We start from the raw sequence: 27,758 nt of genomic DNA, 5'->3' as shown, positions 1-27,758 counted from the left end.
TACCGGTTAGCAACTGCCTTCGTGGGTTCAGAAGCCTGGAGAAGGTAACAGCTCCTTCGCCCAAGGGCATTTTTGCTGCCTCTCAGAGTTTTGTTTCAAAAAAGCAGCAGAGCTGAGGTTCTGCAGGCCCAATTTTTGAAGGGAAGCTGCTGATTTCAGGTAAAGATAACAACTTGCCTGAATGTCGGTACCTTCACCATTTCCACGTATGTTCTTCCAGTCCTAAGAGCGTGGAGCAGAAGTAGGAGAGGCAAAGATGAGCACAGCTGGGAGCGACAGCTACTTCCAGTTGTGTTTCCCCTACACACAGGTAAAACATTCAACTGTTTTCAAGTGTGGCTTTGTCTTCCTTTAGAGAGTTACTCAGAAATTCATGAAGAAATAACGGGCAACCTGGCATTTAGAGCTCTCAGCCAGGACGTAGTTCATACACAGGATATGGACAGATTTGTGCCCTTGTTTTGCAATCGAGTACTGGCAACTCTGTACAAGGACTACAAGTCCACAGACAGTTTGGTGTTTGTTGGGAATTTTTTCTGGATTGGACTTGCATGGCAGATTGCATTTGAGATTGACCTGATAATCCAACTGTGCCGGACGGGAAACTCAGCCACGTGTCATTTAAGTGACTAACAGATTGGTTTTCTTCCCAGCATCTCATGAAAAGTCTACACTACAGTAAGTAGACTGATGTACTCCTATTTTTATCTAGGAACAGCCTGACATCATGAAAGCTCCACTGAGCTAACTGGAGATAACTTTAGAGTTATATCTGGAGCTTGAGAGAAAATTAGAGATACCTTTTAAGAGCCTCAAATATCAGAAGGTGGTCCCACAACATCTTAGTCACATGCTGAGAGTAGTGCACCGTGTATTCATCCATTTAGTCCCTTTCGAGGGTTCTATTTACAAAATCTGGAAACTGTTTTCTCCTGCAGCAAAAGAACAGCAACATCTCCTGCTTCTGGGAAACACAACCCTTGGGCTGCGTGAGGATCACCTGTGCCTTCCATCACAGGAAACCTCGTAATATCAATGGACTGTTTTTGCCACCTACTGACAGTGAGTACAAGTATTCTCTCATCAGTTTGTTCCTTAGAGTAAGTCCATACACAGCAACGTCCTTCCAGTGCTTCCCTCCAGTGCTTACATAATGTAAATTAGGGTTGGGAAACGTACTGTGGCAAATCAGTCCGGGATGATCTGCTGCCCCAGCAAGACCAAGGCAAAGAAAGGAGCGGCACTGGCGTTTGAATAGGGTTGCCCTATGAAAGTTTACAGCTGTCACGTTATGGATCTTCCTAACTGTCAGCTACGTGAAAGACAAAGTCACAAATGGGAGTTCAGGTTGCCCCGATCTGTGGAGCAAAACTGCTGCTTTGCTTGGGTATTTGCTAGACCACATCTCTCTGGTAGTGCAAATGGTCCGTCGGCAGGCACTCATTGAAGAGAAGTGAAAAGCGGTGCGTGTTGTGGTAGCAGAGGTTGGCAGGGCCACTGGTAGCAGTATCTGTGGATAGAGCACAAGATGTTACACGGAGTCATCACCCCTGGTGTAGATACCTTCCGATTCCAGTGCTGCGTGTGCAGGTGTGCAGGTTTCCAGTTCATCCTTCTAAATCCATATTTCAGGCTTAAACAGAAATGCTATCCCAGTGCCAAAATCATTTGGCTGTAAACATTATCCGTAGATCTATATTTCTAAGAAAAAGAATACCTTTTCTAGTTTTCTTCCAATTAAGTGTAAATGATCTTCATGAACTTCCTCTTCTTTCTCAGCATCTACGTTTTGTCCTTAGTAGAGAGAGCTGTGATTCGGGGAAGAGATGGATAAGAAAGGTCTACCAGCTAAAAACGGGTAATCCTGTGCTTAGCACTGCTAAATTCTTCCAAATTGATGCCATGGGGAGTGATAGAGGCCTGCCTATTATTCAGCATGTTTCAAATAGTTCCACAGGTGGGCACCTAGACTCATGCACTCACTTCAGCCCAGGTATTGCTAAACTATAGCTGCTAGGTCTGAACCTGGATTTGATATTCCAGTTCCCTCCTCATAAAATGAATTTAACATTCTTTTCTGCAGATGCCCCGTTGCAACAGGGTGTCCAAGAAGGCATTCTGCATCCAGCCCATCGTCAAGATGCACTCAGAAGTCAGGAGAATATTTTAAGACCAATTCACCCTCCACTGATTATAAACCTCAACGACAAACAGGATGAAGAGGACGATGAAGAGGGAGAGAAAGGTAAGCAGTCTTTTCCTTTCTTTTACAAGGCAGTAGAATGGGTTTTTTGACAAGTTTTTGGAAGAGTTTCCAGCTAATCTTCCAAATATTGCAACTGGTAGTCCCCAGATGGGAGTGAGGCAACCTAGTTTGTAACTCCTGTGAAATGCCTGGCTGTATGTTCCAAGAGCGGTATAATTCACATACCTCTTCTTCGTTCAATAAAGTTTAAATGTGATCCACACTGGAGACGGCCATCAACTCCCCTTCAAAATGTCTCCAAATTGGGGGACTAAATTACAAGTTTAGGAGGTACTTCTTTTCTGGGAAACAGACTTTTGAACAGGGGCTGTACACACTCATCACTGAAGGTGAAGTCACAGCTTTGTTTACAAAAGACCATTGTGTGCCTTCAACTGAAATAACTGGGTCAGCTCCTTTCCTAAAGGCTGTTGGCAGTCTCGTTTTGTTACAGAGAGTTCTTCTTAGGTCTGGTGAAGAGAATCCATGCAAATCTCTTCACTAGCACAGGGAAGGAGCACTTCTTCGGCAGTTCTGCCGGCAGACGTTACGTGAGAGTAACATTGGGCAGAGGTCTCGTGACAACCACTCACTGGGCACACGTTGAAGCAGAAGGTTTCCTTTTGGGTGCAAAAGGAGAATTACACTGTTAAGGGAGCTCTGAAGGAGGTGTTGAATCATTGTAAATCATCACACATGGCCTTCTTCATAGCTGTTGTAACTGCAATTCATTGCACTTGGAAATACCTGATATTAAGGAATCCCTTTTCTGGCCAGAATAAGAGTCTCCTGTTGGAGGACTTTGTATAGCTACCTAGTCAACTTTTAAAAATATATCCTACAGATGTTGCTGAATGGGTGCCGAAGACTGCTGCAGATAGTGAAGAGGAAAGAGCAATAAAGGAAATATGCTATAAGTCTGGTAAGTATGAAATGAGTCACTCTTTCCTAAACAGCAGTGCTGACCATCTACTTAACTTGGTTTTTTTTTTCTGCTTCCTCGGGTATGTTTAGGAGAGTATTACAGGATTCGGTACCCTCACGAACACCAATCAACAAAATCCATGTATTCACCTCGGGAAAATGAGCTACTACCCTTGGAAGCTTCCGAGCGAGGCTTGCAGAAAGGCAAGTACCCTTCCTCTTCTTGGACAATGTTTGTCACTTTTTAAATTACTGCTAGAAGGAGAAACTATGACAGTTTTCCCCTCTTTTTTAATTTAGGGACAATAAAACCATATTACAAACAGCATAAAAATACTTCATTATTTTTCCCCATATCTATACGTATGCATGTGTCTCTATATCTGTATGTTTGCATGTGTCTCTCTCTATATATAGTGCCACATTTGAGGTTTCCTGAGATACACACATGATAGGTCTTTCACGTCATTTTTCTTCATGATCCAGATTTATCTAGTCCAGCTTTAACCACCCCGAGGTCAGGAACATAGTTGACATTTCTCATCTAGGCTCAGTGCAGATGAGCAGGTGGAGAGAGACGGGCACTCTCGGGGCTATTTATTGTGGCAGAAGATAGTGCCAAAGAAAGGGGAGATGATTCACTTTCCAAGAGGTGCTCCGCACTCCCCGCTGGCTCTCTTGGGTGTCGAGATGACAAAATATAGCGATACATCAAGCTGTTAGGTAACTCAAGTTAGAGTAAATGAATAGCCCCTTTAATCTGTCTTATTTGGAAAAGGTAAGAACAAGAGAGTTCCATTTTGTTTTGAATGCTGGTCTTTATCCAACAGAATTAGATCAAAGGAATACAAATTAATAAATATTTAGCCCCCTAACATCGTCTCTCCTTCATTCTTGAACAAGCGGCACAACAGAAAACAATCTGTATTAGCTTTTTTAATGAATACGTAATAATAGAGTTCCATTTAAGGGAGCGGGGGAGAGCGAGAGAGAGGTTCTTACTCCAACAAAACACCAGAGGAATCGCTAGATCAGACATCAAAAATTGCTGGGTGGAAATACGACCTGCTACTTTTAATGAAACAAAAATTACGGTTTATTTTCACAGTAGTGTAAACTTCAGGGATAAAACCCTTTTAATACAGTTTTATGTTAAAGAGATTTGAGTACTATGATCATTCCTGAAAAGCAAGAGGGTGCACAACACCCAGGTATCTGGACCAATAGACAGGGTCCAAAGAACTAACAAAAGAGAAAGAAGAATATATATAACGAGAGGCTGAAGGACACTGCACTAAACTCATCACTGGCTCATTGAGGTGGGAGGAGGGGAAAGGCACAAGCAGCTAACATGTTCTTTCTGTTGCATTGCCTTTCCAGGTGATGGTACTACAAGTCCTACAAAATTTCATAATACCAGAAGAGGAGGAGAGAGTTTGGGAAGGAGAGCACCAACAGAGGGTGTTCCCAGAACATATCGTAGATCCTTTGAAAATGGAGGTAATGCACTTTCACAGCCACTTCTCGTTGCTGAGCATCCTGTGGTAAATAAAATCACTGAATATGCATGCATTCAGCTTCACCATTTCATATTAGAGTCATTCTTTGTTCTTTAGGTGCTGGTTACGATTGCTTTTTTTCCCTGTTTAGTTTTGGAAAAGAAATGGTTCTGTGGAGTTAGAGAAATGACGTGTCGATAGTTTAATACCAATAGTCACTAGGCATGTTGACATTGGAGGTAAAGCTACAATAGGAAGGCTGAATCCCCAGCCTCCAGCCTCCTGCAATATGTCAAATTCTGGGTAACACTGAGCACAACACTTTTGTTTCAGTTTGTTTTTTCACTTGTAGGAATTCACACTCCAGACCCCAAGCGCAAACCAAGGTACCAACAAAGGGGCCAAAGTGAGGATGACAAGGCTGCTTCTTCTGTTCCTTGTGCGAGAGAAACTGGAAGAAAGACTTATTTCAATCCTTCACAACCTCGAAGATCAGCATATGTAGTCTACCGTACTGTCACCGTCACCCAAGAAGCAAAGTTCAATGGATGTACAGGTGGGTTCCAGCTCAAACCGGAGGATTGTTAAAATGCCTCAAATATACCTGTCTGTATTGTGCTGCGTGTTGATAAATACAACAGGAACCTCACAGGTAGGATTCTGAGTTGTGTGTCTGTCTTTCTGGCAATCTGCTTCAGACGTAACCGTATTTTTACATTTCCACTCTAAGAAAGTGGTTTCATCTCACGGGTTTCAGTCATCACTCTCACGCTGGGTTGAATCTCCATCTCGAGGGGCCTCCCTGTCTTAATTTCCAGTTAAAGGAACCTCCTTCAGAGAGAGGAACCCCTGCTTTCAGATGAGTAAAGTTAAGTGAAATGAATCCCAACATCACTGCTTCATCTTTGGGACAAATAGTTGTGGGTTTGTTCTTTTTCCTTTGAACGTTTGCTTTGATTAAATGTGGGCAGATTGGTAGAGAGATTACAGAGAGAACGTTCTTACTGTGAAGAATACACCACATCAAATTGCCAGGTTGAGAAAGGACACAGCGTTTAAAGAAACAAAAGTGGGCTCAGCAGTTTTTTGACATAAGAATGACCATTACCATTTTGGCTGCCTTTCCTTTCAGCAGTACCTGAGCCAGATGGTGGGAAATGCTCCAAACAAAAGAATCAGCCTGACACAAACAGAAGATGTTGGACCCAAACGGACAACTGCGGTAATTTAGGCTTATTCTGCAACTCATTATTTGAATGAATGGGATTATGCTGGCATTAAAAGCAAACCAGGGTATTGGAAACAGTGATTATTACTTACTTAAGTAACATAATATGGAGAAAAAAATAAAAGCAGATTGCCTTAAGGTTACAAATGGTCTTTAAAGCACCGGGGGAAAAGTCTGGATTTAACACTAGCTCATATTCTGCAGATGCATTCCTTGATGCTTCAGCTAATGTAATATTGAATTCACGTATCAGGCTAAGAGAGTCTTTCCTGAAATTGTACCTGACGTTAAGAAACAACGTGTATGTTTCTTCTATAGACAAATACACTTCAGGACCTCATAATGCACCACCTTGGAGGAAAAGAAATCCACAAGCAAAAACGTTCTCCACGTTCAAAACAACCATTCAGGTAACTGTGTGATAGAAGTTGTTACAATTCAGGCTCTTCAGTAGAAGTGACAGGTCTCTCCCCACCTAGAAAATGTAAAACGGCTCTTAAACCTTCCCCAACCAAAACCCACAAGATTCTAAGCAACGCTGAGGAGTCTGAAAGATCAGTTACTAGTTTTGTCTGTTTGCAGACACGGAATTTGCCTGTATAACTGACCCGTGATTTCTAATGGTTCCCCATGTTACTGATAGGAGAGCAAAATGCGTACCTGCCTTTAAAGTGAGGAGCCACCAGGAGTGGGTTTTGGCTTGTAGCACTGGGCAAAGCACAGTGGAGACTAGATGAGTGTGACATGTTGTCTCTTTGATTGCTCGTGAGGCACCTGCAATGGCTGAACGATGGTCAGCGGAGGGGCAAATTCATAAAGGGCTCAGGCTACAAAACATTCACAAGATACCCCAAGGACCACTGATACATGTCACAGTGCTCTTGAAAGCGGAGATTAGAACCTCTGTTGCGTCTCATTCGGATGAAGGGCCAAACCTTTAGGCTGCAGCCTGTGCTTCATTGTGACATTTCCACGGCCGCAGCAGGCACTTTGCTCTGCAGTTGCACAGTTCGGAATACGGACTAGCCGAGCGTCCTCTTAGTTCGTGCAGGCTCAGCCTTCTAGCTTGCTAGGAAAGTGCTTCCCTGAAAGGGAAACGAGGTAACTTTGAACCCTGCTGAGCACCGCCCTTGCTCAGAAGAGAAGATGGTCAGTAACGCTTTTTCTGAGTGGTCTCGCTGGTTGTTGGAGAATACAAGCCCGCTCCAGGGGATTAGTCCAAAGCGGGTGGGTCAGAAGTGCGCAACTTTGTGATTTGGTGCTGCAAAGCCCTGCCGATGGCCCAGCCGTCAGCATTCCTAGGAGCTTACCCAGGGCAGTGCCACGCTCAGCATTAGGCCGTGCTGACTCCAGTCTGAGACGCAAATCCTGCTGAGGCACCACGCAGGTGCAAAGCACCTCAAACACCTTCCGTACTCCCTCACCAGGCTTGCTGCCGTGGTTGGTGTCGTTGCGCAATGAACACGTGGGCCTCAGCCATCTGCTTGGGAAGGTTTTTCCTCTAAAATACTTGAATGGAACATTGTGGAACATGGTGAATGGTACTGGGATGGAAGTTTGTATTTCTCTTGCTCTTACAAGTGTTGAACAAAGTTTGTTTCTTGAAATGTTTCTGAAAGAGCATATCGCTTCACTCCAATTAATTATGCACCAAATGTTGTGTGTATCTCTTTTGACCGCAGAGCCAAGAAGACAGGCAAGCGAATAGAAAAGGAGAACGATACGTAGACAGGAGAAAGAGATGAAGCGAGTGCGTCAATTTCCAAGGAAAATCTAAACTGAAAGAAGGATGTTGTCAACTGGAGACCAAATATGTTAAAATTGCAGATTGCCAAAAGAAGGTGTAGGAAGTACAGTGTAACGTTTAGAAAGTAACAAAAATGGAAATTTGTGTTTAAAAATAGCGTTTGTATCTTCTTAAGTTCACAGCAAATGTACGTAGTGAAAATAAGGATATATTTATGGTATTTTATTGACATCATTTCTCTGGCTTGTAACAAGACTGTTAATTTGTTCAAATAAATTCCACTGAGCTTTGACTGCATGGAATTGACAAGCATAAAAGCGTGCCTTTCTTGAAATCACCCTTCAACTTTAACCAGAAAACTCTGCACCTCAAACCAACCAAACATCTTCCACTCCCCGATGCCCACCCCCGGCCCCATGACCGGCTGCACCCTGCGCGTGGAGGAGCGCCTGTTCCACAACACGGGTAGCCTGAGCAGGCGCGGGCTGTGCCGTGCTGCACCTGAGGGAACGGGGCTTGTTTAGCCTGGAGAAACGGAGGCGCAGGGGAGACCTTACCGCTCTCCACAATGACCAGCAAGGAGGTTGTAGCCAGGTGGGTGTCGGTCCCTCCTCCCAAGTAGCAAGTGAAAGGAGGACAAGAGGAAACAGCCTCAGGTTCCACCAGGGGAGGTTTAGATGGGGAATGAGGAAAAATTTCTTCACCAAAAGAGCTGCCAGGCACTGGAAGAGGCCACCCAGGGATGTGGTTGTGTTACCATCCCTGGAGGTATTTCAGAGATGTGCAGAGACAGAGCTGAGGGACATGGCTTAGCAGTGGAGTTGGCAGTGCTAGATTCTTGCTCCTCTCAGCTGGCCTCCCTGAGTCCAGTGTTATCACAGAATCACAGAACGGTAGGGGTTGGAAGGCACATCTGGAGATCATCTCGTCCAACCCCCGTGATTGAGCAGGGACAGCTAGAGCAGGGGGAACAGGACTGTGTCCAGGTGGGCGTTGAATGTGTCCAGGGAAGGAGGCTCCACAACCTCCCTGGGCAGCCTGTGCCACTGCTCTGTCACCCTCACAGAAAAGAAGTTTTTTCTCATCTTTAAGTGGAACTTCCTGTCTTCCAAAACTTGTGCCCGTTGCCCCATGTCCTGTCATCGGGCACCACTGGAAAGTGTCCAGTCCCATCCTCCTGACACCCACCCTTCAGATATTTATAGGTTTTGATGAAATCCCGCCTCCCTCCTCTCTTGCCCAGGCTGAAGAAACCCAAGTCTCTCAGCCTTTCCTCGTAAGGGAAATGCTCCAGTCCCCTGATCATCTTGGTAGCTCTCTGCTGGACTTGCTCCATACCTCACATCACTGATTTCTAACGCTATCGAGAGACACCCGTTTCTTCAGGGCACAACACTTTGGAAAATGCTCTAAGGCAACAGAACAAAGGCAGTCTATCTGCAAACTCTCCCCCTCTTTTCCAGTCTTGAGTAGTATTTAGAGATGGCCTTCCACCTTACGCAGTTCTTGCATTAACAGATGAAGAAATTAGGCAGAAAATAAACCCCCTTGCAATCCAGCTCATCCTCAGACGTCAGAGGGGCTGGGGGAAGCTGGGCCTAGATGCTGTGTGATACCCAAGTCAGCACTGTCAGTCCGCAAGGGATTCGCTAACAGGACGATCACCAGTCATGCCCAATAACGCTTCACGGCCAGATTCACTGATAGCACGGTTTATTGAAGCAACATAAATACAGGTTCTTATCGCATTGCCGGTGATAAATACACTGTCTGCAAAGCACGTGCAAGTATAAATTGCAAAAACAAAAAAACCCACCACAAAATAAGAAGCTTGCTCTCTGAATTTCCTGGGGAATCACTCAGTATAACCAAGTGCTCGAGTCTTACCCAACAGGCGTCCCTGTGGGGGAGATGTTCAGCCCCTTGACTGATCCCAGTACTCTGCGATGGTATCTTCCCTAACATCTGTTGCGTTAACGGTAAGAGTCTGAGGAGTGGCTAGGGGGAGACCCTACCATTGAGTCACGAGGTTCAGACAGGACCCCCTTTCTTTCTAAACTCCTTCTCCAAGAGGAGTCTAGGTGCGGCTAAGTCCAGTCTTAGTCTCACACTAGGTCTACGGTTTAGCTTCTAAGGGTTGTAGAAGTAACCACTCATCAGAGTGGTTTCAGGTGGAGCTTGAGTGACTCTCGTCATACATACCTTTATTATGATTGGTGTAGAATTTCCTCGCTGTACTTTTAAAAGCATAGACTAGAAGAAAATCAAAGCCCATGTTCAGTTCAGTGAGGGGTGGTCGCACCTTACAGGCCAGTAACTTTTGGGATGGAGGTGTGTTTTGGTATTCTAATGATATTATAATGAGCAAAGTACACCAAAAGGACAGCATTTTGTCAAAAGTATGACGGACTGTTGGCCCAGGGTAGCAAATATGCAGCGTGCCAGCTCCATGGTAACTCAAGGTCCCATTTATCACAGAGCCTGGCCGCGATGCCTCCATACCGCTCCACCCTCTGGACAACTCCTCTTAGAGTCAGTACGCCAAGTTTTCCTGGCAATGCCAACATCTAAAGCTACTAGGGAACTTCCGTGGAATGGGTTCCTCACATATCAGCTGCACTTCACCCTGACAGCTTCTTCAATGCTGTACCTTTTCTAAAAACATAAGTTTAATTTCTAAGTCACCTCCAACAATTATTCCACAGAGATCTTCTCTTGGGGTCATTTTTATTCTATTTCATGTGTAGGTGGAGCTTGCATGACTCTAGTCATAAAGACTTTCATTATTGATTGGTGAGAAATGCCTTGCTTCGATTTCAAGTTATAGACCAAGAGAACTTCAGAGCGCACGCTCAGTGAAGGGTGGTCATAGCTTGGTGGTGGGTAACTTTGGGGTGGAGGTGTGTATTTTAGTATTGTAATGAGGTTATAATGAGCAAAGTTCACCCCAGAGCATGACGTCTGGGCATGGTTCCATGGTTCCATCCAGCCACTGTATCTGCAGTGATTTATGGATGAGTTTGGCCATGAAGCCTTCACTTCACTCCCTCCTCCAGTTATCTCCCTTTGATTGGGACACTGAGCTCCCTCAGTGTTCCCAAACTCTAAGAGTGCAGGCGGTGCTGCTTAGGGGACAATGCCTGAACCGATTTCCAGCATGCCAGGTGCATTCCACTCAGCAAGTTAACTTTTCTGAAATGTCGATATAACTTTAGCCTCAGTAATTTCAACCTCAATAATCTCACCCCTAGTAATCATTCCGCATTATCCACCCTGTGACTTGAGTCACTCAAGCTTCATATTTAGATGGCATTGGGGACATCACATGGGATCTTGGTGTGGGGCTTATCAGCTAATAGGGGAGTTAGGCGTTCTCCCATGGTCCACAGTCTAACATACAATATGATCGTTAAAACCAGATATACCAAGGTAAGGATCGATAACACGACAAACGGATGAAGCATCTTGTTAAAGGGTCCTGTGGCAGCTGGCGACCATCCAAAAAGAGTGTCCCACCAATGTTTCTCTCCATCTTTCTTCCCTCTGTCCAAGACGTGGTGTATCTCCTCTGCATCGTGATGGACAGTAATTAGAGTTCCTTTTCCGTTGTTCCCAATTCTTTGCAGCAACTGGTTCAGGTCATCAGGTTGCAACACTTTTCTCACCAATGTGAGACTCATTCCAATGGGGGTAGGTAACAAGTCTCCATACGATATGTAGTTAGATTGTAGCAATTGGTAGGATGTGACAGGAGCAGAATAATTAAAGTCGCACCCCATTACGTTAGTAAAGTTACGAACAGGAATACTGGATTGATGATAAGTACCTACAGTGGTGCTGTCTACAAGTATAGAATCACAAAGGGTTCTCATACAAGCGCATCCTTCCCAGTAGATACAAGTACAGTTTCAGGGGTGTCCTTGGGATGCATTTCAAAATGGGAAATGTTTTGTTCTGTGTCCAAAGAGATGTCTTGAGCTTTAAGAGTATTACTTTCACAAATAAATCCTTGTTGTTCCTGCACAACACATGCAGCAACATCAAGGGTTTCCCATCTGTCCCCTCTTCGTCGGGCCCATGCTCTATGTTCCAATGGACAGAGCACGGCTCCCTTGTGGTTCAGCCCCAGCGCAATGACTGGGTATATGGTGTATACCGAAGCACTGTGTGTTGTCAAAACAAAAGCTGTGGATTTACTGTCAATGGGGTCAGAAGTAAAATCGAGTAAATACCACCAGGATGGAAACTGTCTCTCAATGTCAATTGCATTCTCCCAAGACCACTTTAGGAATTTCTCTGGGTAGAACGCCTCCCCCACCCTCCCATATAATTGTAGCTGCCACTGATTGCGCCCACATTTGGGCCTGGAAACAACTAAGAGCCACAGAGACATTATTTTGGGCTCTAATCCATTTAGGTCACTGGTCATCATGAGCAGTTTGTTTGTAAGCACCTCAGCATCAATGCTGTTTAAGATTTCCAATCCAGTTCCCAAAACACCAGTCACATCTCTCTGTGATCATTTTTGAAAGGTGAGGGTCTGTCTGTGCAACCATGCTGACCATCCTGTATAGGATGTATCCAGGAATGGTGAACAGGTAGGTTTAATTGCAGAGGTATTGACCTGCATTGTCAATTCCACTCATCTGAGGGACCAGGATGGATGCAAGAATACTTGCTATTGCCCTATTCTTTTAATTATATAGGAACCAATGTTACTGATGTGAGGAGACAGTTCAATAGGAGGTCGGGTATTCCTGTAATCACAAAACAAAACAAAATGAGAAAAAGAAAAATAAAGAGAGAGAAGATTATATTTTTTCCCACAAGGCTCTCAAGCTGGGAGTGCAAGATTATTTTATACAAGCTCCCAGTGCGGTCATGCTGGAGCAGCCTCATTCCTTGCCATGACTGTTCCCTACACTGAGGCAAGCAAGCACAGTGTCAGGGGGAACACCTGCATGCGCTTGGCAGGAAAAGAGTGGGACAGAGCTGAAACGGCAGCCAAACGCTTTCCCCCATTTAAGGGTGGGGGAGGCCCTATGGAAACCTCTGCCATGCATTTCACAGTTTCTTCTTTCTCATGTTCTCGCTCCTCTCTCTGGCTGCAATTGCACGTAGAGGTTCATCCCTTCTGACATACGCTGTCCCAGGGTCGCTACCACCATCCCTGATGGGCTTGGCTTTGGCCAGCAGCGGGTCCGTCTTGGAGCAAGCTGGCATTGGCTCTGTTGGACATGAGGGAAGCTTCTAGCAGCTTCTCACAGAAGCCACCCCTGTAGCCCCTCCCACAACCAGAACCTTGCCACGCACACCCAATACAGGGTTGATTCCTCCTGACCGTGCCTTCTTCCATGCCTCACTGAGGCACAGCTATACAGCTGCAAAGAGCCCCTGTTTGGACAGCTCTTGGCAGCGACAACGCTTTCTTCCTGGGGCTGCTCCTGCCCCCTGGCAGTTCATCATTCATGACCTTTGGCTGCTGTCCTGAATTTTCCTTCCCCTGTATCCCCAGTCCGTTGTAGGGTTACAGAACTCTGGGTGCCTTTTCATGTCATTTCACTGTTCTCAGCTGTTGCAAGTGCTCCCATCTTGATCCCAGTGAGCGGTTTCATTCTGTACTACGGTGAAGCCTTTCCTGTAGAAATCACTTCATTCCAGTGCCAAAGTCTCAGTGGTCAGGCACGCAGGATTTTCCTTTGCAGTTAGTCTTCGGGCCATCCACTGACACCTGAGTTACGAACTGATAGGCTCCTGGGGACACTAGATGGCTTCCAGCCATTCCAATGTCCTCGTAGCTCTTCCTGGTCCATACTTTACTCTGAAGCAAAGGAGCTAAAGGACAATGTTCAAGCTGGACAGGTCACACAGCACCATCATGCTGATGTCACGAGCTGGAGCAGCGTCTGGCAACTGTGGAAGTGTAACATTCTATACCGGCTAGCAACTGCCTGCGTGGGTTCACCGAGCAGGGAGAAGGTACGAGCTCCTTCACTCAAGGGCAATTTTGTGCCTCTTGGAGTTTTATTTCAAAAAAGCAGCAGAGCTGAGGTTCTGCAGACCCAATTTACGATTTGCCTGAATGTCGGTAGCTTTACCATTTCCATGTATGTTCTTCCAGTCCTAAGAGCGTGGAGCAGAAGCAGGAGAGGCAAAGATGGGCACAGCTGGGAGTGACAGCTACTTCCAGTTTTGTTTCCCCTACGCACAGGTAAATGCCGCAGATTTTAGAGTCATTTTTATCATTGAATTTCCTGACATATCTGCGTTGAAAAGGAGGTTTAGGATGTCAAGTTAGAAGTTGATCTGTCACTCTGCCTGGGTCATGGCTGCATCTCTAGATCAGATACCTGGTTTTGGGAAGTGGTCAGAAGAGCTCATGATCATCTAAACCGTGGGCGATACTGACTAGAGTGCAAAAGCGGTGCGTTTTGGAGATGCTGCTCCCAGAGCCAGCTGCTGAAGTCTGGAACTGGGTGGATCCTACCTTCAAACATTCAACTGTTTTCAAGTGTGGCTTTGTCTTCCTTTAGAGACCTACTCAGAAACTCATGAAGAAATAACGGGCAACCTGGCATTTAGAGCTCTCAGCCAGGACGTAGTTCATACACAGGATATGGACAGATTTGTGCCCTTGTTTTGCAATCGAGGACTGGCAACTCTGTACAAGGACTACAAGTCCACAGACAGTTTGGTGTTTGTTGGGAATTTTTCTGGATTGGACTTGCATGGCAGATTGCATTTGAGATTGACCTGATAATCCAACTGTGCCGGACGGGAAACTCAGCCACGTGTCATTTAAGTGACTAACAGATTGGTTTTCTTCCCAGCATCTCATGAAAAGTCTACACTACAGTAAGTAGACTGATGTACTCCTATTTTTATCTAGGAACAGCCTGACATCATGAAAGCTCCACTGAGCTAACTGGAGATAACTTTAGAGTTATATCTGGAGCTTGAGAGAAAATTAGAGATACCTTTTAAGAGCCTCAAATATCAGAAGGTGGTCCCACAAAATCTTAGTCACATGCTGAGAGTAGTGCACCGCGTATTCATCCATTTAGTCCCTTTCGAGGGTTCTATTTACAAAATCTGGAAACCGTTTTCTCCTGCAGCAAAAGAACAGCAATATCTCCTGCTTCTGGGAAACACAACCCTTGGGCTGCACGAGGATCACCTGTGCCTTCCATCACAGGAAACCTCGTCATTATCAATGGACTGTTTTTGCCACCTACTGACAGTGAGTACAAGTATTCTCTCATCAGTTTGTTCCTTAGAGTAAGTCCATACACAGCAACGTCCTTCCAGTGCTTCCCTCCAGTGCTTACATAATGTAAATTAGGGTTGGGAAACGTACCGTGGCAAATCAGTCCGGGATGCTCTGCTGCCCCAGCAAGACCAAGGCAAAGAAAGGAGCGGCACTGGCGTTTGAATAGGGTTGCCCTATGAAAGTTTACAGCTGTCACGTTATGGATCTTCCTAACTGTCAGCTACGTGAAAGACAAAGTCACAAATGGGAGTTCAGGTTGCCCCGATCTGTGGAGCAAAACTGCTGCTTTGCTTGGGTATTTGCTAGACCACATCTCTCTGGTAGTGCAAATGGTCCGTCGGCAGGCACTCATTGAAGAGAAGTGAAAAGCGGTGCGTGTTGTGGTAGCAGAGGTTGGCAGGGCCACTGGTAGCAGTATCTGTGGATAGAGCACAAGATGTTACACGGAGTCATCACCCCTGGTGTAGATACCTTCCGATTCCAGTGCTGCGTGTGCAGGTGTGCAGGTTTCCAGTTCATCCTTCTAAATCCATATTTCAGGCTTAAACAGAAATGCTATCCCAGTGCCAAAATCATTTGGCTGTAAACATTATCCGTAGATCTATATTTCTAAGAAAAAGAATACCTTTTCTAGTTTTCTTCCAATTAAGTGTAAATGATCTTCATGAACTTCCTCTTCTTTCTCAGCATCTACGTTTTGTCCTTAGTAGAGAGAGCTGTGATTCGGGGAAGAGATGGATAAGAAAGGTCTACCAGCTAAAAACGGGTAATCCTGTGCTTAGCACTGCTAAATTCTTCCAAATTGATGCCATGGGGAGTGATAGAGGCCTGCCTATTATTCAGCATGTTTCAAATAGTTCCACAGGTGGGCACCTAGACTCATGCACTCACTTCAGCCCAGGTATTGCTAAACTATAGCTGCTAGGTCTGAACCTGGATTTGATATTCCAGTTCCCTCCTCATAAAATGAATTTAACATTCTTTTCTGCAGATGCCCCGTTGCAACAGGGTGTCCAAGAAGGCATTCTGCATCCAGCCCATCGTCAAGATGCACTCAGAAGTCAGGAGAATATTTTAAGACCAATTCACCCTCCACTGATTATAAACCTCAACGACAAACAGGATGAAGAGGACGATGAAGAGGGAGAGAAAGGTAAGCAGTCTTTTCCTTTCTTTTACAAGGCAGTAGAATGGGTTTTTTGACAAGTTTTTGGAAGAGTTTCCAGCTAATCTTCCAAATATTGCAACTGGTAGTCCCCAGATGGGAGTGAGGCAACCTAGTTTGTAACTCCTGTGAAATGCCTGGCTGTATGTTCCAAGAGCGGTATAATTCACATACCTCTTCTTCGTTCAATAAAGTTTAAATGTGATCCACACTGGAGACGGCCATCAACTCCCCTTCAAAATGTCTCCAAATTGGGGGACTAAATTACAAGTTTAGGAGGTACTTCTTTTCTGGGAAACAGACTTTTGAACAGGGGCTGTACACACTCATCACTGAAGGTGAAGTCACAGCTTTGTTTACACAAGGCCATTTGTGCCTTCAACTGAAATAACTGGGTCAGCTCCTTTCCTAAAGGCTGTTGGCAGTCTCATTTTGTTACAGAGAGTTCTTCTTAGGTCTGGTGAAGAGAATCCATGCAAATCTCTTCACTAGTTTTACTGAATCTGTGTATATATATTTTTTCTTTTTAATTAACTGTAATTAAAGAAGCAAATGTATCTCAGAGATAAGAGAATCCTGGGGAAGGAATGAATTGTACATTCCCAGGGAGGGAAAGTCAGAGAAAGAGCTACTCCCACGCGTGCACTCTGCAAATTCCTGTGCTAGTTCTCAGGCACCCCCAAGCTGCTCTTCCCTTTGCCCTGCCCTTCAGGTGGGCTGATATCAGCAGCCTTACCTGGCACAGAGAAGGAGCACTTCCTTCGGCAGCTCTGCCGGCAGACCGTACGCAAGAGTAACATTGGGCAGAGGTCTCGTGACAAGCACACCCTGGGCACACGTTGAAGCAGAAGGTTTCCTTTTGGGTGTAAAAGGAGAATTACACTGAAAAGGAGCTCTAAAGGTGGTTCTGAATTATTGTAAATGAACACACATGACCTTCTTCATAGCTGTTGTAACTGAATTGCGTTGCACTTGGATAACCTGATATTAAGGAATCCCTTTTCTGTCCAGAAGCAGAGGCTGCAGTCATGAAAAAATAAGAATAAAAAACAACCCAAAGTGCCCAAATGAAATTCGCTGTCTTATATGATAATTCAGAATTATTGGAGGTCTTTGTATAGCTACCTAGTCACCTCTGAAAAATGTTTCCTACAGATGTTCCTGACTGTGTGCCGAAGACTGCTGCAGATAGTGAAGAGGAAAGAGCAATAAGGGAAATATGCTATAAATCTGGTAAATATGAAATGAGTCACTCTTTCCTAAACAGCAGTGCTGACCATCTACTTAACTTGGTTTTTTTTTTTTTCCCCATCCTCAGGTATGTTTAGGAGAATATTACAGGATTTGGTACCCTCACGAACACCAATCAACAAAATCCCTGTCTTCAATGCGGGAAGATGAGCTACTACCCTTGGAAGCTTCTGAGCGAGGCTTGCAGAAAGGCAAGTGCTTTCCATCTTCTTCATCTTCCCCATATCTATTTGGATGTGTGAGTGTATATAGAGAGAGTGCTGCTTATGTGGTGAGTACCTGTATCGCTTGTAGATGGACAAGGTAGAAATGGACTATTAACCCTAGGTGTGCCTCCCTAAGATACACACATGATAGGTCTTTCACGTCATTTTTCTTCATGATCCAGATTTATCTAGTCCAGCTTTAACCACCCCGAGGTCAGGAACATAGTTGACATTTCTCATCTAGGCTCAGTGCAGATGAGCAGGTGGAGAGAGACGGGCACTCTCGGGGCTATTTATTGTGGCAGAAGATAGTGCCAAAGAAAGGGGAGATGATTCACTTTCCAAGAGGTGCTCCGCACTCCCCGCTGGCTCTCTTGGGTGTCGAGATGACAAAATATAGCGATACATCAAGCTGTTAGGTAACTCAAGTTAGAGTAAATGAATAGCCCCTTTAATCTGTCTTATTTGGAAAAGGTAAGAACAAGAGAGTTCCATTTTGTTTTGAATGCTGGTCTTTATCCAACAGAATTAGATCAAAGGAATACAAATTAATAAATATTTAGCCCCCTAACATCGTCTCTCCTTCATTCTTGAACAAGCAGCACGACAGAAAACAATCTGTATTAGCTTTTTTAATGAATACGTAATAATAGAGTTCCATTTAAGGGAGCGGGGGAGAGCGAGAGAGAGGTTCTTACTCCAACAAAACACCAGAGGAATCGCTAGATCAGACATCAAAAATTGCTGGGTGGAAATACGACCTGCTACTTTTAATGAAACAAAAATTACGGTTTATTTTCACAGTAGTGTAAACTTCAGGGATAAAACCCTTTTAATACAGTTTTATGTTAAAGAGATTTGAGTACTATGATCATTCCTGAAAAGCAAGAGGCTACACAACACCCAGGTATTTGGACCAATAGACAGGGTCCAAAGAACTAACAAAAGAGAAAGAAGAATATATATAACGAGAGGCTGAAGGACACTGCACTAAACTCATCACTGGCTCATTGAGGTGGGAGGAGGGGAAAGGCAGTGCGGGTCCCTGTGCCTACACACAAGCAGCTAACATGTTCTTTCTGTTGCATTGCCTTTCCAGGTGATGGTACTACAAGTCCTACAAAATTTCATAATACCAGAAAAGGAGGAGAGAGTTTGGGAAGGAGAGCACCAACAGAGGGTGTTCCCAGAACATATCGTAGATCCTTTGAAAATGGAGGTAATGCACTTTCACAGCCACTTCTCATTGCTGAGCATCATGTGGCATTCAACCTTACCATTTCATATTAGAGTCATTCTTTGTTCTTTAGGTGCTACTGACTCTCATGCTTCACCATTATTTATAGCAATTAAAAGCAGTGTTTATGATTCTGCTTGTTTTAGGAATACAGTAAAAATAAATCTTCTCTGCTGATTAAAATTGCTCTTTTTGCTGCTCAGTTTTGGAAAAGAAATGGTTCTGTGGAGTTACAGAAAAGACATGTCGCTAGTACAATACCATCAGTCACTAGGCATGTTGGCATCGGAGGTAAAGTTACAACAGAAAGGTTGACTCTGCAGCCGTTCAGTGCAATGCAGTTTGTCACCATGTCAGCAATGCCAGGTCAGCTGTTGAAACTATGGGTGGGCCCACGCTCTAAACTGTATCACTGAAGCACCTCAGGCTTAAAAAAATCCTTTTATAAGTTAAAGTTGGTTTTTATGCCACATCAGCTTTGTTGTTCAGCTTGCAGGACAACACACAGCTGAGCTGATACAACCGAGACCGAGGCAAGGCATACCTCATGTGCACGGGATGAGAAATAAGCACAGGTACACAGGAACATATTACGGTTCCTGTTTTGTTGCTAACTGAGTTCTCTTGTAACGACATGCAGTTTAGGCTCAGAAGCTGTCACCCTGTGCTTTGGAGTCCATTTGCATTAGGTTCCCGTTTTGATGTTACTCTTTGACTTTGGAAAAGGATTTCTTCCCCCTGTGACGCACCCATAAACTGCATGCAACTTTTGATTCTAAGTTATTATGAATGTTTATGTGGATTAAAGAAATGTTTGTAACTTTATACTGTAAAGCCTAAATGGAGTATTCGAGAAGATTTTCTAATTCATAATGAGAAGCATCCTGAGCCAGCACCGGTCAAAGAAATTGTAGGAGTTGAAAGTAGTCCTGGTCTTTGTGTTTGTAGTGAAGTTTTCCATATCCTCTGCCACAGGAAATACAGCCACTTGTTCTTTCCTTTTGAGGAATGATACTTTCAGAATAATTAACATATAGAACCCTGTTCCACCAAAGAAGACCTCTGTATGAAGTGGCAGATTAAGTTTTCAAAACACCATGGCATTTTTTGGATAAGAAAATTTGGCCAGCTTCTTTTGAAAAATGACCATATATTATTTTAATCCCTTACCAACAAACCACACCGAGCTGGTAAACGACCATCCTGCAATATGTCAAATTCTGGGTAACACTGAGCACAACACTTTTGTTTCAGTTTGTTTTTTCACTTGTAGGAATTCACACTCCAGACCCCAAGCGCAAACCAAGGTACCAACAAAGGGGCCAAAGTGAGGATGACAAGGCTGCTTCTTCTGTTCCTTGTGCGAGAGAAACTGGAAGAAAGACTTATTTCAATCCTTCACAACCTCGAAGATCAGCATATGTAGTCTACCGTACTGTCACCGTCACCCAAGAAGCAAAGTTCAATGGATGTACAGGTGGGTTCCAGCTCAAACCGGAGGATTGTTAAAATGCCTCAAATATACCTGTCTGTATTGTGCTGCGTGTTGATAAATACAACAGGAACCTCACAGGTAGGATTCTGAGTTGTGTGTCTGTCTTTCTGGCAATCTGCTTCAGACGTAACCGTATTTTTACATTTCCACTCTAAGAAAGTGGTTTCATCTCACGGGTTTCAGTCATCACTCTCACGCTGGGTTGAATCTCCATCTCGAGGGGCCTCCCTGTCTTAATTTCCAGTTAAAGGAACCTCCTTCAGAGAGAGGAACCCCTGCTTTCAGATGAGTAAAGTTAAGTGAAATGAATCCCAACATCACTGCTTCATCTTTGGGACAAATAGTTGTGGGTTTGTTCTTTTTCCTTTGAACGTTTGCTTTGATTAAATGTGGGCAGATTGGTAGAGAGATTACAGAGAGAACGTTCTTACTGTGAAGAATACACCACATCAAATTGCCAGGTTGAGAAAGGACACAGCGTTTAAAGAAACAAAAGTGGGCTCAGCAGTTTTTTGACATAAGAATGACCATTACCATTTTGGCTGCCTTTCCTTTCAGCAGTACCTGAGCCAGATGGTGGGAAATGCTCCAAACAAAAGAATCAGCCTGACACAAACAGAAGATGTTGGACCCAAACGGACAACTGCGGTAATTTAGGCTTATTCTGCAACTCATTATTTGAATGAATGGGATTATGCTGGCATTAAAAGCAAACCAGGGTATTGGAAACAGTGATTATTACTTACTTAAGTAACATAATATGGAGAAAAAAATAAAAGCAGATTGCCTTAAGGTTACAAATGGTCTTTAAAGCACCGGGGGAAAAGTCTGGATTTAACACTAGCTCATATTCTGCAGATGCATTCCTTGATGCTTCAGCTAATGTAATATTGAATTCACGTATCAGGCTAAGAGAGTCTTTCCTGAAATTGTACCTGACGTTAAGAAACAACGTGTATGTTTCTTCTATAGACAAATACACTTCAGGACCTCATAATGCACCACCTTGGAGGAAAAGAAATCCACAAGCAAAAACGTTCTCCACGTTCAAAACAACCATTCAGGTAACTGTGTGATAGAAGTTGTTACAATTCAGGCTCTTCAGTAGAAGTGACAGGTCTCTCCCCACCTAGAAAATGTAAAACGGCTCTTAAACCTTCCCCAACCAAAACCCACAAGATTCTAAGCAACGCTGAGGAGTCTGAAAGATCAGTTACTAGTTTTGTCTGTTTGCAGACACGGAATTTGCCTGTATAACTGACCCGTGATTTCTAATGGTTCCCCATGTTACTGATAGGAGAGCAAAATGCGTACCTGCCTTTAAAGTGAGGAGCCACCAGGAGTGGGTTTTGGCTTGTAGCACTGGGCAAAGCACAGTGGAGACTAGATGAGTGTGACATGTTGTCTCTTTGATTGCTCGTGAGGCACCTGCAATGGCTGAACGATGGTCAGCGGAGGGGCAAATTCATAAAGGGCTCAGGCTACAAAACATTCACAAGATACCCCAAGGACCACTGATACATGTCACAGTGCTCTTGAAAGTGGAGATTAGAACCTCTGTTGCGTCTCATTCGGATGAAGGGCCAAACCTTTAGGCTGCAGCCTGTGCTTCATTGTGACATTTCCACGGCCGCAGCAGGCACTTTGCTCTGCAGTTGCACAGTTCGGAATACGGACTAGCAGAGCGTCCTCTTACTTCGTGCAGGCTCAGCCTTCTAGCTTGCTAGGAAAGTGCTTCCCTGAAAGGGAAACGAGGTAACTTTGAACCCTGCTGAGCACCGCCCTTGCTCAGAAGAGAAGATGGTCAGTAATGCTTTTTCTGAGTGGTCTCGCTGGTTGTTGGAGAATACAAGCCCGCTCCAGGGGATTAGTCCAAAGCGGGTGGGTCAGAAGTGCGCAACTTTGTGATTTGGTGCTGCAAAGCCCTGCCGATGGCCCAGCCGTCAGCATTCCTAGGAGCTTACCCAGGGCAGTGCCACGCTCAGCATTAGGCCGTGCTGACTCCAGTCTGAGACGCAAATCCTGCTGAGGCACCACGCAGGTGCAAAGCACCTCAAACACCTTCCGTACTCCCTCACCAGGCTTGCTGCCGTGGTTGGTGTCGTTGCACAATGAACACGTGGGCCTCAGCCATCTGCTTGGGAAGGTTTTTCCTCTAAAATACTTGAATGGAACATTGTGGAACATGGTGAATGGTACTGGGATGGAAGTTTGTATTTCTCTTGCTCTTACAAGTGTTGAACAAAGTTTGTTTCTTGAAATGTTTCTGAAAGAGCATATCGCTTCACTCCAATTAATTATGCACCAAATGTTGTGTGTATCTCTTTTGACCGCAGAGCCAAGAAGACAGGCAAGTGAATAGAAAAGGAGAACGATACGTAGACAGGAGAAAGAGATGAAGCGAGTGCGTCAATTTCCAAGGAAAATCTAAACTGAAAGAAGGATGTTGTCAACTGGAGACCAAATATGTTAAAATTGCAGATTGCCAAAAGAAGGTGTAGGAAGTACAGTGTAACGTTTAGAAAGTAACAAAAATGGAAATTTGTGTTTAAAAATAGTGTTTGTATCTTCTTAAGTTCACAGCAAATGTACGTAGTGAAAATAAGGATATATTTATGGTATTTTATCGACATCATTTCTCTGGCTTGTAACAGGACTGTTAATTAGTTCAAATAAATTCCACTGAGCTTTGACTGCATGGAATTGACAAGCATAAAAGCATGCCTTTCTTGAAATCACCCTTCAACTTTAAAGGGACTGCCAGAAAACTCTGCACCTCAAACTAACCAAGTGAAATGAGTACAAGAGGAAACAGCCTCAAGTTACACCAGGGAGGTTTAGATTGGGAATGGGGAAAAACTTCTTCACCAAAAGAGTTGCCAGGCACTGGAAGAGGCCGCCTAGGGACGTGGTTGTGTTACCATCCCTGGAGGCTGATGCGGAGCTTAGGGACACAGTTTAGCGGTGGACGTGGCACTGCCAGGTTGACGGTTGGCCTCAGTGAGATATTCATAGTCCCTGTGAGGTGTTAACTACTCTTTAGTGAGATCAGAGGAATGGAAGAATTCAGTGCTCTGTGTGATCACATCCTTCTTTATGATTTCCCTGTCACAGCTGCAAAGGCACCAAGATTCACAAAACCAAAAAAATATGCACATGTTTTCCAGATATTTCTTAATCCCCTTCTGCCTGGTTCTCTCTGTCATTAAGGCTCCAAAGAGGAGACAAAGAAATGGAGGATATTCAACCTTTCGTGCATTGAGGACATAAAGATTGCATTTCTGAGTTGTCACAGACTCGCTGCATGACACATCCCCCACGCTGGTTTAAACTAACAGTACTTGAAAACCAGACCTGAGATACAAGTGTCATTTATAGCTTTCTTTGGCTCACTTGTTGGGTGTTCATTCCACCCTGGCCCCGAGATAGCCTTGCCCTAGAGCTTCCAGAGGGATAAACCTACCAGTTGACTGAGGTAACCATGCCCTGCAGAGTACTGAAACCAGCTACACAAAAGGCAAGGCGTGAATTCTCATTTGTCACTACAGAGATTTTATATCCATTTCAATTCATAAATTAGGTACTGAACATCAGCCTAAAACTGTACATGAACAGCAGGTCACGACCACCTCTCCAGTAGGAATTGCACTGTATGTGTCTGCCTCAAATGCCTTCCCAGCTCTAGTTTCAGTTGCCCGAATTTTAAGTGGCTGAAAAGAAGACAGGCGCTTTAAACCCTCACAATGGCTGCGTTACTACCAGGTTCTCGTATGGGTTCTTGCTCCTCACAGCTGCCCTCCCTAAGTCCAGCGTTATACCTCACATTGCTGATTTCTAACGCTATCGAGAGACACCCTCGTTTCTTCAGGGCACAACACTTTGGAAAATGCTCTAAAGCAACAAAACAAAGGCAATCTATCTGCAAACTCTCTCCCTCTTTTCCATTCCTGAGGAGCATTTAGAGATGGCTTTGCCTTCCACCTTACGCAGTGCATGGAAACCAGACAGGTGCCAGTCCAGCGCTCCTAAAGTTGGAGGTGAGTCTTCCTGGGTTACGACGGCAACAGAATTTCACCGTGACGAGCTGCTCCCAGCTTTCGGTTTGGAGCTGATGGTCAATAGCACCGTGTTAGTGCAATGCACAGACCAGGGGAATGCAAGGTGGCAAAAGCACCCTGGCGTTTCATCCTCTGTATCGGTGCTGCCCGATAAACACTTCTCCGCTTGAAAAGAACAAAGAAAGAAGTGATCCGGGAGAAACAGCGGATCCCACCTCCAGATGTAAGCCCCGGTGGGCTTTTCTCCATGAAGGAACAACCATTTGGGGAGTGTCACCCCACCCCGCCCCGCCCCGCTCCCCCGCGGAGACGGCGGACCCGCCTGCCTGAATCCCTGCCTCCCTCCCTCTGTCCGTCAGTCAGTCCGTCCCTCGGTCCCCCCGCCACCGCCCCGGCCCGGCCACCTGCCGCTCCCGCTTGGCCGGCGGCTCCTCCTTCACCTCGGTCACGAACAGACACGGCACCTGCCGCCGCCGGCCCCGCGCCCAGCCGCAACTGCGCCTGCGCCGCCCCGCCACCGCCGTGCGCGGCGGGAAATGGAGTCCGTCGCCTCCCGCAGGAGCCCCGCGAGGCACCTGTGCGCCGGGGACGGCGGGGCGGGGCGGGGCGGGGCGGGGCGGGGCGCCTCTCTCCGGCCAGCAGCCCTCGGCCCTCGGCCAGGCGGTGGCTCCGCCGCTCTCCGCCTCTCCGCCCGGCCCCGGCCCCGGCCCCGGCCCCGGCCCCGGCCCCGGCCCCGGCCCCGGCCCCGGCCCCGCTTCCCACAGCGGCGGCTCCTGTCCCGTCCCAGCTGTACTTGGCGCCGGGCTGAGGTGGCCGGCTGGTGGCGCGGCCCATCGCCGTGGCGGCGGCCCTTGCCCGTTGGTGGTACCGTTCCCGTGGCCGGGCGGCCGCTCCTCAGGCTGTCGTTCCTGCCCCGGCCTGGCTGCGGGGACCTCGCTGTGGCCGATGCTGCTGCCGTCGGGGCAGCCGCCTCCTTGCGATAGCTGGGCTCTGGGCCTCGGTGTCCGGCCTGGGAGTCTGTGGTGGGTTGACCCTGGCTGGAGGCTGGCTGCCCACCAAAGCTGCTCTGGCGCTGCCCTCATCCTCAGCTGGCCAGGGGAGAGACAATGTGACTACAGGTGGCTCGAGCTGAGGACAGGAAGAGGTCACTCACCCCTCACTGTCACGGGCAAACCAGCCTCCACTCAGGGAACTTGCCTTATTTGTTGCCGATCAAATGAGAGTGATCATGGCGAAGAGAAAAAAAAACGGCACCTCAAAACCCCTTCCTGCCACCCCCCCCCTCTTCCCAGGCTCAACCTCAGTCCTGATTTTCCTCTACCTCCTCCCCCATGGCAGCACCGGGGGACAGGGCATGGCAGGAAATATGTGCAGCCAAAGGTCAATAAGGGTTGACTCTGGCCAGTACCGTGAGGGAAAATAAGCAGGGCTTTTTTCAATATGTCAATGGCAAAAGTCAGGCCAGAAGTAACATTGGCCCGTAGCTTGATGAGAACGGTCACCTCACAAGCAGGGACATAGGCAAGGCAGAGACGTTTAATGCTTTCTTCACTTCAGTCTTCAACAGCGATGGTGGGCTCAGGGACCCCCAGAGCCCTGGGCTAGGGAACCATGACTGTGGAATGATAAATCCCAATGAATCCCAAACCAGTGTGGGACTTGCTGCTCCAGCTACATCCCTATAAGTCGATGTGGCCTGACGGGATTCATCCAAGGGTACTTAAAGAGCTGGCTGATGTCATAGTGAGACCTCTCCTGATGATTTTTCAATCGTTTTGGGAACCTGGAGAGGTCCCAGTTGACTGGAAGCTGGCAAACTTTGTCTTAATCTTCAGGGAGGGCCACAGTGATGACCCCAGTAACACAGGCCTGTCAGTTTCACTTCTGTGCCTGGCAAGATCATGGAGAAGATTATGCTCGGAGTTATTGAAAACCACCTGAAAGACAATGCAGTCCTTGGTCCCAGCCAGCATGGGCTCACGAGGGGGAAGTCCTGCTTAACAAACTCCATTTCCTTCTATGACAACGTTACCCACCCATTCGACCAAGAAAAGCCAATCAATGTGCTCTGTTTGGATTTCAGGAAAGCTTTTGGTACTGTCTGTTACAGCGTCCTCCTGGACAAAATGTCCAGCATACAGCTGGATAAACATGTAACGCAGTGGGTGAGCAAGTGGCTGACTGGTCAGGCTCAAAGGGTCATAGTAAATGGGGTTACACGGGGCTGGCGGCCAGTCACTGGTGGGGATCCACATGGACCCATCTAGGGGCCGGCACTCTTTATAAACGACCCTGATGCAGGACTGGAAGGAACACTAATTAAGTTTGCTGATGACACAAAAATAGGTGGAGCTGTTGACACTCTTGAGGTCAAAGAGGCCCTGCAGAGAGATCTGGACAGCCTGGAGAGCTGGGCAATCACTAACGATATGAACTTTAACAAGGGCAAGCACTGGATTTTGCACCTGCAGTGTGGCAACCCTGGATGTAAACAGAGACTGGGGAACAAGAGCCTGGAGAGCAGCCCCGCGGAGAGGGATTTGGGGTTCTAGTTGACAGGAAGGTGAACATGAGCCAAGAGTGTACCCTGGCAGCCAAGAGGGTCAGCTGTGTGCTGGGGTGCCTCAAGCACTGCACTGCAGCTGGTCGAAGGAGGGGATTGTCCCCCTCTGCTCTGTGCTGGTGCAGCCTCACCTCGAAGAGCGTGTGCAGTTCTGAGCACCATACGACATTAAGGATACAAAGCTACTAGAGAGTGTCCAGCGAAGGGCCAAGTTGGCGAAGGGTTTAGAGAAGAAACCGTATGAGGAGCAGCTAAAAATGCTTGGTTTATTCAGTCTGGAGGAGAGGAGGCTAAGGGGAGACCTCATCTCCTCCTCATGCTCTTCCCCTGCTCCAGCATGGTGTCCCTCTCATGGGAGACAGTCCTCCGTGATCTTCTCCAATGTGGAGGCTTCTCACGGTCTACAGTTCTTCACAAACTGCTCCAGCATGGGTCCCTTTCATGGGATGCAGTCCTTCAGGATCAGGCTGCTCCAGCGTGGATTCCCCCCGATGGGCTCACAAGTCCTGCCAGCAAACCTGGTCCAGCGGGGGCTCCTCTCTCCATGGGGCCGCAGGTCCTGCCAGGAGCCTGCTCTGGTGCGGGGTCCTTCACAGGCTTATAGCCTCCTTCGGGCACAGCCATATGCTCCGGCTTGGGGACCTCCATGTGCTGCAGGAGGACAGCCTGCCTCATCATGGCCTTCACCACAGGCTACAGGGGAATCTCTTCTCCAGCATCCAGAGCACCTCCTCACCCTCCTCCTTCACTGACCTGGGTGTCTGAATAGTTGATTCTATCCCATAGTCTCACTCTTCTCTCTGAGAACTGTTGCACACGGGGTTTTTTTCCCCTTCTGACATATGCTGTCCCAGGAGCGCTACCACCATC

The 27,758-nt window shown here is 46.3% G+C and overlaps 2 protein-coding genes across 2 annotated transcripts; both read left to right on the top strand.

Annotated features, from left to right (window-relative positions):
- Positions 1-256: 256 nt before the first annotated feature.
- Positions 257-7,695, top strand: LOC135312600 (uncharacterized protein C12orf50 homolog). Its single transcript, XM_064447733.1, has 10 exons — positions 257-310; positions 939-1,062; positions 2,084-2,245; positions 3,090-3,167; positions 3,260-3,373; positions 4,550-4,669; positions 5,021-5,224; positions 5,801-5,890; positions 6,215-6,306; positions 7,579-7,695. The coding sequence occupies exons 1-10, from the start codon at positions 257-259 to the stop codon at positions 7,639-7,641; spliced, it is 1,101 nt and encodes a 366-aa protein (XP_064303803.1). The 3' UTR covers positions 7,642-7,695.
- A 4,502-nt stretch (positions 7,696-12,197) lies between these two features.
- Positions 12,198-24,495, top strand: LOC135312467 (uncharacterized protein C12orf50 homolog). The gene is given in 11 exon segments (XM_064446517.1): positions 12,198-12,241; positions 13,765-13,854; positions 14,719-14,851; positions 14,853-14,883; positions 15,905-16,066; positions 17,234-17,311; positions 17,407-17,520; positions 18,635-18,754; positions 20,046-20,249; positions 21,240-21,331; positions 24,220-24,495. Coding segments are annotated over 11 exon segments (1,344 nt in total).
- The last annotated feature ends 3,263 nt before the right edge of the window (positions 24,496-27,758 follow it).

Source organism: Phalacrocorax carbo, chromosome 1, assembly GCF_963921805.1.
Source record: "Phalacrocorax carbo chromosome 1, bPhaCar2.1, whole genome shotgun sequence".
NCBI lineage: Eukaryota > Metazoa > Chordata > Aves > Suliformes > Phalacrocoracidae > Phalacrocorax > Phalacrocorax carbo.
Note: the sequence above shows the minus strand (reverse complement) of the source record. Positions and strands in the feature narration are given on the sequence as shown.

Bases quoted from the DNA above. Each gene is read 5' to 3' on its own strand.
- LOC135312600 (XM_064447733.1), top strand. From the start codon at position 257: ATGAGCACAGCTGGGAGCGACAGCTACTTCCAGTTGTGTTTCCCCTAC. The intron at 3,168-3,259 runs GTAAGTATGAAA...GGGTATGTTTAG, and splicing joins GGAAATATGCTATAAGTCTG to GAGAGTATTACAGGATTCGG. The intron at 5,225-5,800 runs GTGGGTTCCAGC...CTTTCCTTTCAG, and splicing joins AAAGTTCAATGGATGTACAG to CAGTACCTGAGCCAGATGGT.